Source organism: Rhagoletis pomonella, unplaced genomic scaffold (assembly GCF_013731165.1).
Source record: "Rhagoletis pomonella isolate Grant_MI unplaced genomic scaffold, Rhpom_1.0 Rhpom_scaffold_00013, whole genome shotgun sequence".
Lineage (NCBI taxonomy): Eukaryota > Metazoa > Arthropoda > Insecta > Diptera > Tephritidae > Rhagoletis > Rhagoletis pomonella.
The window spans coordinates 19,258,516-19,280,222 of NW_023458567.1; the positions used below are offsets into that span (position 1 = coordinate 19,258,516).

At 37.8% G+C, this 21,707-nt stretch overlaps 1 protein-coding gene across 2 annotated transcripts in view; it reads right to left on the bottom strand.

Annotated features, from left to right (window-relative positions):
* LOC118748925 (protein sprint) overlaps nt 1-21,707 on the bottom strand; it is a 513,519-nt gene that overhangs the window by 433,908 nt on the left and 57,904 nt on the right. For both annotated transcript variants that reach the window (XM_036483668.1, XM_036483667.1), the window contains exon 2: nt 17,999-19,365. In XM_036483668.1, the coding sequence (XP_036339561.1) occupies nt 17,999-19,365 (1,367 nt within the window). The remainder of the gene's footprint in view (nt 1-17,998; nt 19,366-21,707) is intronic.

Genomic DNA, 21,707 nt, shown 5'->3' on the forward strand with positions numbered 1-21,707 from the left:
TTGTGGTTTGATGGCCATTAGGAGGAAAACTTGAAAAGGGCTTTCACTTTTTTCAGTACTGGTTGTGGTAATGAAAAGGGAATGGGGAGTGTTTAGGAATCATAATTAGAATAAGAGTGTGGATCGAAATTGGTCTACTTTGTACAGAGAAGCGAAGGCAGTGCGGCTCTGGAACTCGTCCTTTCAGACGGCCTGCCCAGCACGACAATCCAACGATCCTGCTGCTCGGAATCTTGTCCATTCCTACAGCCGCAACAACTGCAATAAATACATATATATGTAAAAAATTAAATAAAACATCTCTAAGCATTGCCGCAGAAATTTTAAATTGAATGGTACTTTTTAAGATTTGAAAACTTATTGTTAGTTTCGAAAGAAAGATTCAATAAATAAATGCATATTATATCCAGAAATAAAAATAAAATATTGTATGACAAACGGCAAAATGTGATAAAAAATTCAATAAACGAACAGTGCTTTTTACTCAATATACCAGTAACTAAATGAGATAGTCAAAAATGAATAACGTCCTTTGAAAGATCTTTATTAGTTCATTATGACTGATTTATTAACACAATTTGTACAAAGTTACGGAAATATTTTAGTCAATATCTCGAAAACTAAAAGAAATATCTGAAAACTGATAGCGCCAGTCGAAAGACCTTATACTGAAAATATATAACTGCATCTATATATATATAAAAAAAATAGTCAAAATGGCGTCCACAATGAAGTAATATCGGACCTCTTAGTAAAGAGAATGAGCCCTTCTGCAAGCTGTACTTATTTGAAGTAAAAAACTTATTTTCACACAAATTAAATGTAAAGTCACAGTCAACAATGAAAACGAAAACGAGTAAAAAACTTTACCCAGAAAATGATTTGCATTCCCATTATTGTGGCTACACTCATTTGCAGCTGCAACACTTTACTTTCCGGCACAATTGCGCCATTTTTCCACGAATGGCTAATAGCCATTACCCCTTTCAGTGTGTTGGCAACAAAGCGCGAATGGAAAATGGCAAATGGCTAGTCAGCTGCTGCTGCCAACAGCAGCGTATGACAAATCGAAAGTGTTGCAGCACAAATACCAATGAGCAACCGGCAACGGGCAACAGGTTGTACTGTCATTTGTTGCAACATGCAGTCAATGCGTACAAATGTTTTAGCACCGGCGGGTGCAGCGATTATCCCCATACAAAAGTACGTATGTAAAAGCATTTAAACACAGTTTTTTTTCTCGCTCGCCAGCTTTTGCATTCACTTACTTGGCGGCCGACTTGTCAAAGCGATGACAATAAAAATTAAAGTTTGACACTAATTGACAGTTGTAAGTGACACAAATAAGCAGGTAAACAACGGTACGAAAAACTACACAACAACAATAGCAAAACTCTCCACTTATTGTTAGTTTAGTCATATATACTAAGAAATAGCAACAAACGCGACAATTTATGTATGGAAAAATACAAAATTGCTAACAAATGTTGCAAAAGGCAACTAAATCAATAAACGGCGGCCTGTTGCATATTGTATTGTGCTGCAAAAATAATCCACTGCTATGGTGGCCAAGTCAGACAACAGTCAAACGACGCATTTGTCATATCGCATATCGAAAGCGAGTAAATGCGCATGAACGCCAGCCCAGTTGAGTGCAATTCGGAATACAATGTAAGCAACCATCAACGACTGCTACAGCGGCAATTTGCATCGCCTCTCAACCGGGCACTTATGTATGTATTATTTAAAAGGTGTCTCAAAACTAACCGAGTGGTTAAATTGGTTGGCATATGTAGTACCTACGCTAGAAGCAATTCGATGGTTTATTATGATTATATTAGGTTGACGGGTGCTTTCGAATGTCGACAAAGCTCCGCAATGCATTTTCCTCAGAAAATACTCTGAAATGTTGGCCCACGTAATTGCTCGAACGCTAGCCATTATTGCAGCCTTAAGACTGAGAACGGAACGTTCCTGGCCTCATTGTGGACGCACAGTGTTTCGACTGTATGGAGGCAGGTGGAAATAATAGTTAACCGGCACCGATTTCGCTGAAACTTGGCATGTGCTCTAGTTTTACTTAGCAATAGAGAATTGTGACATTTGGTAAAGATGAGATAATTGCCACGCCCTCCAATCTTGTGGGCGTAAGCATTAAATTTCATCCGATTTCGATGACATTTAGTTTGTACTCTGTCTTTTATTAGGGAACCCCAAATATAAAACTTGGGGAAGATTGGATCACTATAACGTCTAAAGCTGGCAAAAAATATGGGTCCAGTCATTAAATGTGATGGAATTTCGGTTAATTTTTGTTTAATGCTTTCGACTATGAGAAAACAAAGGCTTTACTAAAAAATTGCATAGGTGTAAATATACCGTTTTCTACCAATGTTTGGTGTAATTTTTCCATTGTTCAAAAATATCTTTTCGTGAAATTACGCAAAAATCAAAAATTACATATATATGCAAGGTCGCGCGAAAAGATCGAAAGATATTCTCAAAGTATTGACTTAAATGCAATGAAAAGATAGCTCATTTTGAATCACCCTTTCGCTTGTACCAAAAAACAATATACATACTTGTAACACAATGATGTGTTGCAGCAGCAAATCACATTTGCATTGACAACTTTGTAGGAGCGATTTTTATTTGTATAAAAGTATTTGCATACAAACTACTTGAAACGACTGCCGTTGACAAACAGTTGTTTGTATGTAAAAGCAAAGTTTTGTACTACACATAGAGCGTACAAACGTATGTACATAAGTATTTATGCCTCCATTTATCCATATGCGTGGCAAAATGCGCTTTTAAGTTATCTGTTTGGCGCGTCTTTCCGTCTGCCTTTTGCCATTTTGGAGTATACAAATTTACTTACCTGCAGCTTGCTCCAACTATTTGTTGTAAATATTTATCCATCGCAAGCTGCCAGAAGTCAAAAGTTGCATATTGTTGCCACAAACGTCTGTGCGTCGACTGGCGGCACTGTGTCATATGTCATAAGTATCGGCTGTGTGCGTCGCACGGTGGGACATATTCAAAACTGCATAAACACACTAATGTCAAAATATTTAAAGTGCGATTGTGTTTGTCCGAGATATCAATGTTTTTACAGTTTTCCTTTATCTTCATTTTTTGTAAGCCAATCTAATTTAATGAACAAGTAATCAATTTCGTTCCATCGCATTTTTCCACTACCTTTTCAAAATGCGCTCGTATTTACTCCACCTCGTAACACAGTACATACTATGCCACCACAACTGATTCTACGAAAAACTCTGTAACTCTGTTGATATTTATGAATATCTGCATTTTTATTGCAATCGCCAGCGGTTAATTGCCAGTTGATGTTTTGGACAATTGGCAATTGGCCCACTGGCCAAATGGACGATTTAATGTTGATCACTGGCATTTAAATGCAAACGATTCCATGCGATAGCACCGTTATGCAGTACGAATGCACGCAAAAAGTACACACAAAGTTGTACATAAGTAAATGTACTCGTAAGTTATATAAAAAACTGTATGGAGTGGCATACCATTTTCGAGTGGTATTTTCAACTTTACAACGGATTTTATTGACCGCTAATTACATACTTTGTGGTGGAAAAATTATTCAACTGCAGTAGTTAATTGCACTTCAGTTAGTAACTACAGTAATACTGACAGTAGCTTTGTCAAAAGCGAGTGGGTTCATGAAAGTAAATTTACTTTGTTTTCTATGAATGGAAACTACATAATGGTGAGGTAATAATCAAAGAAGGAAAGGAAAACTGCATAATTGTAATAAATAATTAGCTTTGAACAACAAAGGAAAATGGATAGACGTTGTCATCAGATTTTTTTAAATTTTGATATCGAAGAGAAATGTATCGTAGGAGCAATAAGAAACCAGATTTTAAGGTTAAAGTTCTATTGTCAATTCACTTTCACGCTTAATAGATTAACTCATAGTTTTTCAGCTCCTTAAACAAGGGAACCATATCTTGGTAGTTTTATGACAGATCAATCTTAGGTGCTATTCCACACTTTCCTCCTACATCTTGAGGACTGCTGCGGAGTTCTCATAAACAAGTTTTGCCCCGTCATCCCCAAACTTCACTGGCGTAAGCAGCTCAAAAGTTTGAGGAGGTAAGCGCTTTGAGCGAATGGCCTAAGACAACTGAATATTTGCTAGACAACACTTTGAGTGAAGCTTCTAGCAGCACAGAAACAACGGGAGACGTTTCGAGTCTTGCAGAATATTGACGGTCCTTCACGCGTTAACGACGGCGAATACCGCAGATGATGGGATGATTAGTTGTATGAGCTTTACAATATACATTGTCCAGCTATATAAAATACAGCGTCTCCGCTGGCTTGGTCATGTCATTCGTATGGACACAAACGCACCAGCCCTGAAAGTGCAGTGCTAATAACAGAGGAAGAGGTAGGGCTCCTCTGTGATGGAAAGACCAGGTGGAGAAGGACTTCGCATTTTCAATTGTCGTCAATTAGTACAATAGACAAACGACTGAAGTTCTTTATTGGATTTAGCCAAAATCGTTTAGGCAGTTACAGCACAAAATTTGAGCAGGCGGGAAAAACCTGTACCCGTTTGTTTCTTAAGAAAGAAAAGAAGATTTGTGAGCTAACCACTGACGCCTACTAGGTGGTATCAGGCCCAGTCAGAAGTGGAATCAGGGCCACCGTGGCGGAATGTTTAGATCTGCGCAGTGCCAGTCGAGAGAACCTAGGCACAATACATGGAAAGTCCTTTTTTTCTGGCGTGAATAACCAACCGCAGTTCAGCGGCAGCGTACAATTCTAGGGGCCTCTTTTTGGGTGATGTTATTGGAGATACTCAGCAAAGCGTATCCCAAACTAGTTTAAACGTCAATTGCTGGTAGGATTTTTAAAAGGGGAGAAATTGTTTGCATCACGTTAGTTTCAAACACTTTTCCTGGCACTGGCATGTTTCCGACCAACCTTCCTTTCCTGATCATTTCTACATAATGTCAGAAACTCCTTGAGAGCCGTAACTTTTTCATGCTCCTTAAATCATGACATTTTAATAAAAAATCCCCTCAAATGACAAAACGGCTTAAAAAATGTGCGTAAAAATATTTTTAAAAAATTAAAAAAAAAATTGAACGGAATCGTAATAATGAGATTTTTGATGCTGTTTTTAACTTTTTTCAAAGATTGGGGTAAAAAAAACTTGAATAACTGAGCCTAAACTCTCCCGATTTAGACTTGTGAGATATCATTGGAAAGGTATTTTCTCACCCTTTTTATTTCTTTGCTAATAAACTCATTCAAGGAATGGAAGAGAAAGGTAGGATGAACGAATATCATTCAAAGTTGAATTAAGATGTGTTGGTATTTGAAAAATTAAAATATTGGGACACGAATGATTTTTTTTGCACATAAATAAAAATAGTGGGAAAATACCTTTCTACCGAGATCCCATAAGTCTAAATCAGAATAGTTTTGGCCCAGTTATTTAAGTTTTTCGTAAATCAATCTTTGAAAAAAGTATTAAAACAGCATCAAAAATTTCATTCTTACAATTCCGTTGAAAAGATTTTTAAAATTTGTATGCAGAATTTTTAAGCCTAATTTGTTTTGTCATCTGAGTCGGTCCAGCTCGCTTAAATCTTAATATTTTTCCGAAATATTTTGGTGGACGTCCTAAAATATAATAAATTTTGCAATCCCGGCGGAAAAACCGCAACTTTTTTTGGTGATGCAGTCCAATGTACATATATGTATATTTTCAAGTATAACTAATTTTTTGCTATTAATTTTGTACTCTATAAATTTTGTAAAATTTATCACCAATTCAATTTGCCACATTTTTACCGCCTTAAAAAAACGGTTGAAATGTCTTATAGCCAACGAAAAATGTGAGTTATTTGTGTGCTATAGCTTGCAAGCAGCAAGTTTTTTAATTGCCTCGCAATTACAGCAGATAATTTGTTCTACAATTCAATATTAATTACACTTGGAGGGTGTTAATAAATTAGTTTATTTGTGGCATGTTTTAATTACATCTTTATTAATTGACTAACTTATTTGCATATTATATCAATTAATGTCAAAGCACTTGTAGTTGTAAATGTTAAATGGAATATCAGATTGTGGTTTGTATATACATAAATACATACATACATATATGCATATATAAATGTAATAAATTAATTTTCAAATTGGCAAGAGCAGTGTCGTTGGTTAGAGTTGCACTTTTCAGAGACCAACAGGTGGAAGAAGCAAAAAATTCCTCAAATTATCACAAAGCAACGAGTTTTGCAATAAGAGGCCATTTCAAGAGTTTTAACTCTACGCACAGAGGATATCTAATAGCGTTCTCTACTCTCAATGAAAATGTTGCCTCAATATTTGGCAACATAATGTAAATGGTTCCCTTCGTATAGTGAAGTGTTGCATTTTACGTATGAGAAGAGTATAAAAAATACCAACCCCATTATTCCATTAACTCATTCGCAAATTCCTTTATTCATTTTAATAAAATTATACAACTTACTTTCATTTTGAATTAAAAATTTGTTTATGGACAATAACTATTACAAAATATGAATAAAAATCTGCTGGGCAACACTCACCCATACGCATTAACAAGGGCAGAAAATGTCGCAATTTTGTCGAGCCAGAGCGGCACAAGCGGTTTATTTTTACTGGCACATACTGTGAAGTCATTAGGGGGAAGAATAACTTTTTAGTTCTTTATCCTTATCGGTCTTAAAACTCTTTCCAAAAAGGGGCATTAAAACTCTGTGTTTGGTAGTTATTTCCGTTTAGTTATTTGTCAGCCAAGCTTTAAGTGTATTCCGATCATTCTATGAACTACAATGAACACAGAAATTATCTGTAATCGGCGCTCTTTGCTGAAGTAAACGTATAGAATTACTCTCATGGATAAAAAAAAAATCCCCGGTCCTGTGTTTTTCTGACAGCTCTGAGTATGGTATTTATCGATAGGTTCAATCCTACATACAATCGGAACCTTAATTCACAAAGGCCCTAACCAAAAGATTTTTTATTTTACAGGAGAAGCAAACAACCTTATAAAAAGAGTACCTATCAAAAGCAGGTAGGGCGTTTTAAAAAGTGGCATGTAATCCGTTGTTTTTGGTACTAACACTTTAAAATTTTTATTGTAGGCGTATTTTAATACACCCTACCAAAATATGTGAAAAACGAAATTTCGAAAAAAGTGTTGCTCAGGGCCTTTGTGAATTAAGGTGACGATATGCAAGCACATATATAGGGTTCGTTTTTGCTGACAGGTTTCCATAGGGTGACACCCATCGCCATCCATTCGTGGCAGGTAAGTATGTATGTATAAATGGAGGATTTTAGTGGAGTGAGTATCATGTAAAATTGCAAGAGAAAGTCTAAATCGAATACTTGAGGAAGGCTATCTAATGGTGCAGACTAAAAATTATATGACAGAAAACAGTTATCGTCTTTTCATAACAGTATTTTATGACGGAAGATTTGCATTAGTAGCGTAAAGTAGAAATGATTGTAGTGCATATACCCAATACATATATTTCATAGCTACTTCCGACAGCATTTTCTCTTACTCAGCGTATACAATGGCCCAAAAAAGTCATCAAATAGTACCCCGCTTAACGGCGGATGGGAAGATTGTTGAAAATATACAAGGCGATTAACATCTTTTCGAGCTATGCCGTACCAATTGGCTCAACAGTGACAAGACAAGATAGGTTGTTTTCAATAACTTCATAACTTTTTTGCGTTGAGTGAGCTACAAGAGAGAAATAGAGTTTGGCTTGAAATGTTTATTATTTTTTTGTTTGTTATTGAAATGTCAGGCATATCGTAGTCGGAGCCAGTAAATGAATATCGGTCCCAAGCGACTGCGAATTCACGTGCACCAAATTGGTCTGACCTCCGAGGCTCAATATTGGCTTTGTCTTGCGGACGTAGCGACGTCGAAGACATATTAACGGCCAGTCAGAGATTCAAAAAGGGACGCTTTCTTTTACTAATTATCAATATAAGGGATTCTCCTTCTTATTACAACACAACTTCCAGTACGCAGTATCGACTTAAAAAGGTATTAAAGAAATACAAATATTTGATTTATTTACTTACTAAACTCACTGATATATTGTTTTTTTTTTCATTTATTGTTTCTTACATACTCGCCTGGTATTTATCTGACCGACTTTTGAGTATTTTTTGTTCTACCATCTCGTGTCAAATTGTCATTTATAGGCGTCAATTATGCCCAAAACCAGTTTATTGTAATTTTCGCGCGCAAAAAGTTAACAACAACAACGGCAATATGAAGTGTCTTGAACAACGCAATCAACCAGCTAACAACCAATCCACAAACCCAACGATTGAAACATCGATACTCTCAACTCAACTCAAAATAACGTAAACCAGGCTCCACCGCAGGCGCAGCCGCAACCGCAATCTAAAGCGCCTGCATATTTTAAACGCTTAACGCTTGACATGTGAGTAGTGTGTCTAATTAAGAGACAGTTTCTTTTCCATGGCGCACTAAAATACATTAACTTCCATAAACACAAATACAAATATTCCGCTGCATGTGCGTATGTATGTATGTACATAGCATTTAATTTTTTGCGTTTTTGCACTTCACTACTATTAAATTATGTGTTTCTTCAACTTTTTCTCATTCCTGTATCTGTTGCTTTTTCGGTTTTACTTATACCCCCTTCAGACGCGTCAAATCTTGCTTTCAAGTCTGCTCGGTTTGTAGGCGAAGGAGGTGAGAAGAGTCTACTCGTTTCCTCTCTTCTCACCTCCTTCGCCTACAAACCGAGCAGACTTGAAAGTAAGACTGGACATGTCTGAAAGGGGTCTTACACATATGTATATTTTTGCTTTTTTGCATTTGGAAAGGATTTCCTGTCACTTTGTTTAATTGAAATGTTATACTCGCATGCCATGCAATACGCGCTTACACATTTACTTACTTATTCATTGGTGTGACAAGTGACACCATTAGATAATAACTAATAACAAATAGCAACAGCAACAATAATAGCAATAATAATAATAATGGTAATAATAATAATATATACATACGTACATACTATGGGTAATGTGCAACTGGGTCGCTCAGTTGAATGGCTGACAGTCGGCTTGCTTGCTTTCGACTTGGTTGACACCATACCTACATTTGTACATATGTATGTAGATAGCTTACCAATAATTGCTGAATATGAGAGATAATGAATGCTGAAGTGTGTATATTTGTTGTAGTTTGTAGAGAATGAATTCGCCATAAATTGCTTTGCCCTACAATTGTACATATTTACATACGCGTATATTTTTGTAACGTTCATTGTAATCTTCATCCTCAATTATACTTCAGCTCATGCTGGTTGCGTTCCCGTACTCGGCTCTCTGGCTTATTTTGCTTTTTGACAGTTTTACAGGTTTTAACCCAAAACCTCGCAGTCTACGGGTAGATCTTTCGCAATTTCGCAAATCTCTATATCAACGCTGATCCTTCCAAAATCGATACTAATACAAGTCGAAGATATCACACATACATAAACTTTGGCCTCGACTGGAGTTAAGGTTTCCGGTTTCGACCTTCGCCAATTTCCTTTGTCTTTTGCAAAGCTCCGCAAAATTTCTCACACCAAGTGTGCACAGCTCCTTCGGCATTTTTTCTTCCATTATTGCGTTCTTAGGCACCCTTGCTTACGTCGTTAACCCATGGGTGCCGAGTCGAAGGAACATTTCATCGAAACGTTTTGATAAGCTTACCTAAACCATGTCATTATAAAGCGTCTATGGTTCGTATTTCTATCTTCTTTGGTAACCGGGACTCCCACCATTAGAGCCACCGATTTTGCGTTGAACAGGTCTCTCGGAAAACCCAAAGCCCTCTATCTTTGTTTGAAAAATCGGGCATGACGAGAGACTAGTATAGTACTGGATCTAGTGTTACGGCAGAGGACAGCTCTTGCTGATCTTCGTTTAAAAGAGACATTCCAATGCGAGCAGAGAGTCCTGGGATTGGGTATGACCACGCAGACCTTTCCAGCAAAAGAACGCACTGGTATGCCTTTTGCTGCTTTCAAGCTGCTCGTATCTCTGTTCCAGCAAATGAATCATAGATACTCGTACAAGATACAAGTTGTCTGATCCCTATATTTTCTAAGGTAAGAGTGTTTCCGAATTCATTTCAAAAACGCCCTATCTCAGCTGCCGATTCAAAAACGCCCTATATCAGCATATTTTCAATACATTTTGAAGTGAGATAGGGCATTTTTGAACCGAATTTTGAGATACGGTGTTTTTTTAATTAAATTCTGAAATAGGACGTCCTTGAAAAGTTTTTTGAGATAGAGCGCTTTCGAACTGGCTGCCGAGGTAGGTCGATCTTCCACTCAGCCATCGATTTGTGCTTAAACGGTTCATTACTTTTTAAGTGAACACCCACAACAGAAAAGTGTACAGTTTTTCAGGTGATGCAGAAGATCCAAAAACTAAAAAGTGGAAGATATAGTATTTCATCTTCTCCATTATTGTCGTAGAGCTCCTAGAGATATTCCTTGTATTTACACTCTCTTTGATCAGAATTATAATCGGCTAAGCATCTCCGGGACGGTGGACTCTCAATCAATTGCATGGGAAATCTGCTTACCAAACATCAAAGAACGATCTCCGCGTACTATGCGGGAGCTTACCGTACTACACCTCTGACTGCTCTTGATGCACTTCGGAATCAACCACCCTTTAGTGACTTTATTTCCGGAAAGGCATTCAAAGTCACCGTGTGGCAGTGAGGCGAAAATCATTGAAGGCAAGGCTCTATACTCCATATTCTTTGCAGAGGATAGTACGCTACCATTACCTTTGTAAAAGAGAAGCTACTATGTTAATTGAGGCTGAGTGCTGACTTAACGCCAATAATGATCATAGGCTTACAAATTGTACACTCGGCTACGTTTCTTGATACAAACACCTAAATGAAGTACTCGTTTATGACAACTCCATTTGGCCTTTCTGCATTGAAATAAATGAGACGATAGGTCAAAGATTGACAATAATTTTCGATTTCAATCAATTTGACTCCATCCCATAAATATAAAAGGTTGCCATGAAATGCGCAAAATGATCACTTTGTTAAACAAATATTGCCTATTCCTACCGAAAAGCAATAAATCGCCACAAACACCGCTGGCAAGAATCGGTTTTAGCTCAAACGTCACTGAAATGACAACAAAAATCCACAAATCGATTCGTGCCAAAATTAGTTCATCAAAACTGGGTACTAATTAAAATCAACAGCAATTGGGCATTTCGAAGCGGGTTTGCCAAAATGTCATCAACTAGAAAATCTACTATGCAAGAATAAATATTTGCGCTTTTATGTTAGAATCGAGAAATGTGGGTAAGTGTGCGCAAACGTACAAATCCATGGGTACAAATACATGTAGCTCAGTGTGAGTGGCATGTTTGCGCATAAAAAGTAATATTTGTTAGTACATACGACTACTTGTGTGTAATGCTTGTTTTTATTTGCAGTTTTTGTTACATATTGGAAATTTATGTGCACGTAACGTAAAGCGGGCAGTTAGGTGGACAGACAAGAGCAAATAGTTGATTGGAGGAAAACTTTTTGGCACACGTTAACGATGCGCCAGCAGCTAGTGACCATAAGTTTTGAGCGATTCGGTAAAAACAAAGCCGCGGCGTGACGCGATAACAAGGAAACCTTCAAGCACTTCCGATGCGATAAATTTTATTGCAAGCAGAGAGTGTGTGTAGCAGAAAAAACAAAAAATGTGTGGTTTGTAACTAACCAACCAATGGTTATAGATGGCAAGAAAAATTGACTGAGGTGAACTACCATAAAGAGAAGGTGAGGGGAAATGGTTGTGTGGACTTTTAAGCAATATCCTGTAGGGAACTCAGTTAAATGGATTGCCGCTACCGGATGAACAAGATACCTCAGCAATGGATCTGACGGTATTAAGCGGCCTTCTGCGGTTCGAATTTAGACATATTCATCGGTGATCTATTGAGACAAGATCGAGAACGTAAGAAGCTCATAGTATCCTCTTGAGGGGTCTACTCAGTATACATAGCGATGGTTTCAAAAAGTGCTCAATGAATACCTGAGTGTCTGAGAAGCTTTAAGTTCTTGCGCTTATGATCGCGTGCTGTATATAAAGAAATCATGGGCGTACGCAGGTAGCAGCCTTTGAAATTAGTCTCGAGGACTCATTTTTGAAGGAGTCTTCGAATCTCGTACGGATTTCGATCTTATTGTGAGTGGAAAGATTTTAGCACTACTCAATTAAGGTCCTTAAGTCCCATGAAAAAGTGATCTCATGATTTTTTTTTGCGTTTAAAATTTAACATCTTTCCTTGACAAGAGCAAGAGGCTTCCCATAGCCAAAAAGTACATTAATGGTAACTTTATTTGATGGCATAGATTCAATCACAGCTGCGCCATTAAGTAGAACTGTTCTTGTTAGATCACAAACTTAACTTTGGTAGATCTTTTGACGAAAACGCAGTTGTTGTTCTCAACGCCCCAATATTTCGTCTTGAGTCGTTTACTTCATCCTCTAGTCCTGTCAGCCTTAGGCCGAGGTAGCTGGCAACGACCATGAGTGCAATCCATAGTGCCGCAGGCGTCAGAGTCGTCGGATTTGAGGTAGAGGCCTGGTGTTGCGTGGACCTAGCCGCATTCCGGAAAAGTGTTTGCCACTTCTGAGCTCAACCGAGAGATGTAGCTGTTGAGATCCTGTTGCACCACCCAGAACGAAGTTGTGCTGGAGTGAATGAGGTCACTCTCGTCAGTTCTTTCGCTCTGTATCGTTCTGCGTCGAACGGGTGGTCTATGTAAAGCTGGATGTCTGTTCTCTGGTCGTGCAGGTGCCATCCCAATTGCCGGGGGTCTTGTGCGCTTTCGCCGCCAGCTACTGGCTTCCTTCATCTGCCCATAGGTAGCTTAGCTGGTTAACCACCATACCATTCGAACTGGAAGCGATGGTTACAGGAGATTTTGGCAAAAGGTCGTATGATTTACAATGTCGAATGACTTAGACAGATCAACTGGACCTGAAGCCGTCTTATCACATGGTTCTCGTTCATACAGACCATAGCATGGGTCATGATAGCGTTTAACGCTGTAGTGGTGCTGAGCATTTTCCGGAATCCATGCTGGGTTCGGCAAGTTTAAAGTGCTTCGTCAGGCTGGGGACGAGTGGTACTCCTTAGTTTCTGTCATTCGGGATAGGAAGAAAATTGTGCTGTAGTCCAGCTTCTTCCCTGGAAGGGGAATGATCCTATCCATTTTCCACCCCTCAGGCATGATCACTTTGTAAGCCGGACTTTGTTTCTCTTTTGTTTTTTTTGTGTAATCAATTTTTGACTGGATCCGACGTTGCGGCATTGGAAAAATTGTTTTTATATTTAGAAATACCGCAACATCGTATGAAAAAAGTCGGATCCCCGTCGTTGTCCCTCCAATCTATGTGCAGACGTCCTGAGAATGCTTTTAGGTAACACCTGTATTACCCTCGGCCGGAGTTGGTGTTGCCGAGTCAATCCGGCACACTTTTTACCAATAAGACCCAATCGGCTTTAGATGTTGGAAAATATGTATTCGTAAGCAAATTTTGGAGTGATGAAATCCGATTTCGGTAATTTGAACGTAATAAGAATCTAGTTAATTTTAAGTTTTCTTGCCTTTAAACTATTATTTCCGAGCTCGAAAATAATTTTACGCCATTGCATTTCTCTGCGGGATGTCTCTAAAAAATTATAAATATGTACATATTTCACTGAAATTCAGTCGACAAGCAGATCACGACTTTTTGTCGTCTTCATTGCACAATCGGAGGTGAGTAAAGATCTGAAACGTTAAATGAATGACTGAAAATTCAATCAATAACGAGCAGATTTCAATGGAGGAAGCTAGAATGAGCGTAGAAGGTGGTGGAGAGTTTGCTAAGCAAAGAAGTTGCGGATGTCTGCAACACGTATGTATATACACATTCATATTTACGTAAGTGCAGGGATCTCCAGTGCAAAATTGTTTGCTGGACGCGCGTCGCCATTGCCTCAGCGAGCAGTTAAACGTTGCCAGACTGCTGGGCAAGCCATAGCTCCTTCAAAATACCTATTCAAAGGAGATAAGGGCAACGAAATAAGTGCGCAATGTGGATTACATCAGAGAGCAAAGTAATTGCGGATGACCAGCAACAAATGCCAAACCAATAAAAGTGGCAGCAACAACAACAAAGATATAATAATAAAAATAACAAAAGCTACAACTTGAGCTCGAAACAATGCGGCACAAAAGCATAAAAATGAAGTTGTGCCTTCTAACATCTCCCCACATAAAAATCGTTTGTACTACGTATGCACATTAGGGTGGTCCAAAAACAGTAAAGTTGGAATCGTAATGCTCTCATCCCCTAGGATTGTTCTTTATCAAAAAAAAAGTGTATCCCTCTTTTTTGATTTGAAATCAAAAAATATTTAGAGGTCGCTCAAAGCGCTCAAAGTTTTCCGTATATTTTATATGAAAAAAAAACAACTTTTCATAGAAATAGTATAGAATTCTTGAAAACCAATATTTTTCGATCGGAAAACTCTCGTCCTCTTCACGAGACTTTCAATAATAATACCCAATGGTTTATTTAACCATTTGTTAATACTAACGATTTTTTATTGGTCCCCGATTGCTATTTTCGGGGTTTTTCTGGGTTTTTGGCGGACCTATAAATTATAGTTGCGATGAAAAAAATGGTTAAATGGTATTATTTTTGGGAATCTCAGCAGATAAACAGAGTTTCCCGATAGAAAAATATAGATTTTTATGAGATCTATACCATTTCTACGAAAAGTAGTTTTTCCCCATATAAAATACATGAAAACCTTTGGGCGCTTTGAGTGACCTCTAAATATTTTTTGATTTCAAAAAAAAAATGGGGATATATTTTTTTCGGTATAGAACAATCCTAGGGGGTGAGAGCAAAAAATTCCGACTTTACTTTTTCACATGCATTTTTTTGGACCACCCTAATGAATATATGTAGTAGTTCTGTAGCACTAGCGACAACAACAACAATAACTGCTTTGTCTAATATATAGTTGAAAAATCATTGAACACGAAGCGGATACGTGTAAATATAATTCATAAAAAATTCAAGAGCCAAAAAAGCAATAAAACACACCAAAAATGGTGCAAGAAGAACTCTGCAGAGTTCATAGTAGAAGCTATAGGAAGACCTAAGCAAAAGACAGCAGAGCGAGATGAAGCAAGCGTCGTCGGTTTGCCTGCGACACGAAACTGTAAAATTAAGAAATCCGCCCGCATAATAACAATGGCATGCAGACAGAGGACAGACAGGCACACAGGCACACAGGTACATCATACATATATCTACCAACATACAAACATTCATAAGGGATACTTATGTATACTCATATAAAAATATCTGCCAACTCTTAGTCCGCATTTTATAGTTATTCGATGAAGCTTCGAGGAAAGATGATCTAGAAAAAGATGTTTTGTTAGCAATAAAAAGTAAATAGCCAGCAGCAATGCTAGTGTAAAGGACTTGCTACACCGCTTGAACATATGTAGGATATACATATTTACGTACCTGTGTATGAACTTGCGTATTAATTCATATGAGCACACCCTGCCAAAGTCCACTCTGCCTGACAATGGAAAGGTGGCTAGGAGTCGCGTACGTGCAACAGCATAGGTGCGCAATAATCATTTGCGAAAGCGTTCGTGTTGCACGTATGAATGAAGAGAAGTACCTACGAGCTGGCTGCTGCTGACACGTTGACAGGATTCAGCAGTTTAATTGGGAGATTTGCTCGTTCTGCCTTGGAGTTCTTGCATTTGATTCAAACTTGAAGATGAAGTCATAATACGAAGGATATCATAAAACTAATACATAATTTACACATTTTATTTGCTTTACTGTAATCGAGCTTAGTTCAAGATTTCATATGTATATATATATATCTGTATATCTATTAAATAAGTGTATAGTCTTGCATTGCCGTAAGAAAAGGCAACGCTAAATTGTGGCTTATCATCGATAATTATTTCGATAACAATATTGATAAATATATCGATAAGAAGATTGATAAATGTAACGAAAATTCCGAAATAGTCTCGAAAATCTCGAAATAACCTCGAGAATCCCGAAATAGTCTTAAAAATCTGGATTTAGTCTCGAGAATCCCGAAAGGTTTTAAAAGCCTAATTCCCAATTTCAGGTGAGTTGAGTTGAAGTGTGGAGAGAATGGTGAAGTGTGGTTAGGGACACGATATCGAGCAAAAAGTATCGATATGGTACTCATTTAAAGAATCGCTTTAAAAATATCGGGTACCCATTAATATCGTAATAAAAAGACTCGATATTCTAAATATCGATACCAAAATCCAAAAAATTTATCTGAATATAGGTCCGTATATAGGCTGCTGTGGTGCAATGGGTAGAAGTTCGCAAAGCTTGAAAATGAAAAACAGCTTCCCAGTAAAACATAATCGCCGTTCACAGTCGACTTAAAACTGTAGGGACCCCTTCCGTGCCACAACATTAAGGCGCGCGCGACAAATCGGAGGAGAATCTCGGTCAAACATTAACATATTGTGTAACAACATGTAGAGATTGCGGTGTTCACTTAAAACACCGAGGCCGCGGGTTCAAATTCCACCACATACAATCCTAACTATATTGCAAATTTCTGCTCTTTAAAGTCCAATATATATCGGGAAGAATTGTTAATAACATTATCCTTGTACTGTGAGTTTATGCCATTCGATACGATACTAGGGTTCTGGTACTCGATTCCAAAAAAGATCGTTTTAAAACTATCATGTAGAAAATATCGGTATCGAACGCCAAAAGTATCGATATGGTATCGTATCGTATCGAAATTCGTGTCCCTAAGTGTGGTAAGAATGGGTCAGTCATGGTGTGGTGAATTTAGGTGCAATAGAATCAGCTGTGGTGAGTTTAGGTTGGGTGTGGTGAATTAGGGTGTGGTGGATTTAGGTGTGGTGAGTCTCTGTGTATATAATTACCTTTATCCGAATCTTTCTTCCTCTATCTTTATATTTACTTTTATCGGTATCCAAATCGTCATCTTTTTCTTCATATATGTACATATATCGTTATTTTCAACTTAATTTTTATTATATTCTTAAACAACTTATAAGCAAGTTTTTTTTAATTAATACCATTAAAACTTTTGTTTTCTTTTTATATAAACTTCTAGTCATCCAACTCCAAGGTTGTTATAGGCTTTAGAAAGATCGTAAATGAGCTAGCTTCGCAATATGTACATACATATATTGCTGAGTCTGAGCCTCAGGTCACATATATAATTCAATGAAAAAGAAAGTGGATCTCGTATAACGCTATCTCCGCCTCTAGCTACAGCACGATATCGTTTCATCGAGCCACTCCAGCTGTTGAGTGCGCCCAATATTACGCGCTATATAAATCATACGCAATGACTTAATTTCAGGGAAAGATAAAATTGGTGAAGATGGAGATGTCTCTCTTCAATGGCGGCCCAATGGACCACTTGGCCTTTTTACTTCTTTGTTTTAATCTAACCTATCTCAATATCATGAGATTAGCTAACCCATTAAACACTGAAACATTATCTCTGAAACGTCGGTGCTCTAAAAAGGAACACTATTTTTCAACATTACTTATTTCCATATTTTCTTTTTCGAATTAGTTCTTACTTCCTCAAACCAGTTTTCAATGTCTGGGTTAGTGAAACAAAAATTTAACTCTGAGATACTTAACTAGGTTAACATAGAAGTGGGTCCAGCTGTAACTTGCTTTATAACTTAGTACATTCGGTCTTGGTTTCAATAAATCTCTGAAGCTATGACCTTCTACAGATATAAAAAGTTGCGTAAATTTTCCTAAATTTTAAATCGTTTACCAATAGTGAACTTTTGACTTGTACTCACCCAAAAAATAACGCCGTTGGTGGCAGCCAGCTCATCCGGAATACGTCGTCAACTGCTCCACCCCCACTTACGACATTTCCCTCGACGCGTACATAGTCCATCATATCTGCTGTTGATGCTGTGTTGAGGGTTGTCACACTACTAGTTGTTACTGCAGTTGCAACACGACCAGCAATCGAACCACCATATGGGCCACCACTAATGGCATTTCCTGTTGCTGACAAGACGCGGCCATCGCCCAAATTGTGCGTCCTACTGACCGCGTCCTGGTTGCTGGTCGCCACTGTAGCTGGCGTAGTTATTGCGGCTGTTGTAACATTTACTTGTGTTGTTGTTTTTGTTGACGCTGTAGCCGCATGCATAACGGCAAAAGCTTTAGTGGCACGTTGCTGTTGTTGTAACAATTGTACCTGCAGCTTTTGCGGTTGCTGCAACTGTTTGTGCTGATATGACCACAACGGCAATTTCTCTATGCGCCGCACCTCGGCCGACAGTCCATTGCAATGCAATGCATCAGTGGCGCCGATGGCAGCATCAACTGGCGCAACATTTCCGGCTATTGCCACCAATTCACATCCGCTGCAGCCGCTGGTGGTGGTGGTGGTGGTGGTGGTGGTGCTGGTGGTCGTGGTCGCTGCTGAACTGGTGGCGATGGACCTGTTCGCCGTTGCAGGCTGATTGAGTCGTTGCTGATTACGAGTTCTACTGCTGCTGCTGCTGGTTGTTTTTGTTGCTGCTGTAGCTGCCTTTGCGCTTGCCGTTGTAGTTGTGGTTTTTGCGCCACCTGCTGCTGTTTCTATTATTTTTGTAGCTCGGGTGGCGTTGCGCGTTCGCGTTTGATTGCAAGCATTTGCCGCTGAGGCACAGCAACGATGCGCTTGCGGTTGCTTTTGTTGGTGCTGATAGCGATTATAACGTTGTGGTATAGACGTTGTGCATGCCGTGGTGGTTATTGTAGTAGTTGTAGTTGTAGCCGTTAACGTGTGGGCTGGTATTATATGCGCTAAAGCTGATTGTCTTGATTGCTGCTGTTGTTGCTGTTGTCGCTTCTCCTGTTGCAGCTGTGGTGCATTCCGTTGTTGTTGTTGTTGTTGTTCTCTAAATTGATTACTGTGGTTATTTCGCCATGCACTGTGCAGATAACCGGTTGTTGTCTGCCCGCCACCACCACTGAGTCCGCCATTTCCTCCGACGCCACCTCCTCCCCCTCCCCCTCCACCGCCAACAGTCAGTGGCGATGAGGCATTCGAGGAGTTAGATGCGCTACGCTGCTGGAGATGATGTGTGGGCGGTAGAAGTCTTGACCCTGGCGATGATCGCAGGTCATTTAGCATAATATCCAAGTCCGTTGCCAGCGAACTGAGAAGCTAAATGTGGGAGAGACAGAAGCATTGGAAAACCATTAAAATTACAAATTGAGGTGGTTAGTTATAATAACTGTATTTAATATGCAATAATGATTTGAATAATGAGGTAATTCATAGTAGGAGTTAGTGGGTAAGTCAGGAGCACAGAAGAAATCCGAAACTAGACAGGTAAAATATGGACATACATTTTTGGTAATTTAAAGTTGCACACACTTTAGGTCACATGAAAACTGGCAATAAGTAATTAAATCGTCTATGAAACTTATATACTTATTTGGTCATTTAAAAAACTTTTTATCACTTTAGAATTGGATATAATATTTTGGAACCTAGAGGCGGACATACATTTTTGCTCATTAAACAAATTAGCACACATTTTGTGTCACCTAAGGGTTCGACATAAAGTTTTGTAAATAATTTTAAAAAGTGAACATAATTTTTTGTTGACTTAAAATTAGGACATACACTTTTGGTATCTTTAAGGCCGGCCTTTATTGAGCAAAGTTAACATAATTTATTGTTAATGTAAGAATTGGACACAAAATTTTTTTTATTGTAAAAATCGAGAAAAATTTCTGGTAATTTCAATAACGAAAAATTTTTCGATGGCTGGTTAAAAAATTTGCATAATTTTTGGCAGCCCAAATTTTTGTCACCTTATATTCTGAAAAAAGTTTTGGTTATAAAAATGGGAATCAATTTTAAATAATATAAAAAAATTAACATAACTTTTAGTTCACTTAAGAATTGGACACACATTTTTTTATCGTAAAAATGGATATACATTTCTGGTAAAAGTAATTACGCCTTAAAAAATGCTAGCGCTTTTTGGTCACTCCAAAAATGGACATAAATTGTTGTCACCCGAAACTCTACAAAAAAATTCGGCCACAAAAATTTTATGTATTTTAAAACGCCGTGTTTCGGTTACTTAAAAACTTGACATAAAATTTTGGTTGTTTCAAGAAAACACATACATTTTGGGTTACTTTAAAATACAGCTAAAAATTAGCAAGCGTAATTAAGTCTACAAAGATTTTACCGATTTTTGGTCACTTTAAAACTGGAAATAAATTTTTGTGGCCCGCAAATTTGGTCATAACAAATTTACCATACATTTTTTATAATTTAAAAAGTGAACAAAATTTTTCGCTAACTTAAAAACTGGATATTAAATTTAGGTTGTTTTAAAAATGCATATAAAATTCTAGTAATTTAAGAAACAACAAATTGTTCTGTATTTTGAGATTTTTTTTACATTTAAAAAATGTATGGATAATTTCAAAACTAAATGTATGCAAATTCGGTTCATTGAAGCACTAATAATTTGATGGTCTTTTAAATCCAGATAAAAACTGAACATAATTTTTAGGTATTCAAAAAAACTACTTAAAATTTTGATTATCTTAAAATTGTTATACATTTCTGCTAATTTAAAAAACGATTACAAATTTTCGGTCGTTGACAAATTGCACGCCACGTTTAAAAACTTGTTATAACATATGGGTAAATTAAAAATTAGATATAAATAAATAGTGGACAAGAAACATTCTTGTCAGATCAAAACTAGACATAATTTTTCCGCAATCGAGAAACACTTGGCATGAAATTTTGGTCTTAAAAACATTTTTGGTAGCATCTCAAAGATGGACATATAGAGTTGGTTGGTAATATAAAACTAGACGTACATAAATATCTGGTTATTTAAGATAGTGATCCTTAGAAAGTAGACTTTGAAGATAATCCCTCGCACACCGCAAACCAAATTGTCACCAAAATATCTGAAAACTATCGAAAAGTGAGGTCAAAGGGCTCTGAGTTCTAAAAGAAGGTTGAGAAGCCTATATTTCCCTACAAAGGCGCTTAGTTTTAAAGGCAGGCCTCTGGGCCGCTGTGTGCTGGAGACTTCGACTTGCTAAGCTTTTATCTTACTAGCAACATTATTCAGCATTTTAAATCAGCTCTACACGCTTCGTTTTAAATCTGTTTTTTAAAAGTTACTTGGCATTCAAAGCCAAACAAACGGAGCTTGCTGAGCTTTTGGGCACACACGTAGATAGCAAGCTAACTATTCACATATGTACAGTCTTATCGATAGCACTACTTATCAGAACATATGCATGAACTTGTCAAATGCACTCAATTTAATTGAAGAGTTCTAAAATAGTAACGCCAGCTTGTAATTATCAGCAAGAACATCAATCTACATGCGCCAAGCGCCTAGTCTCCGTAAAAGATGCTAGAAGCATTAAGTACGGAAATACATACGTCAGTGAATACATTTCAGCATGACATCAGTAGGGGTATTCTCGAAGTCTTGCACGATGCACGGATTGCACGAA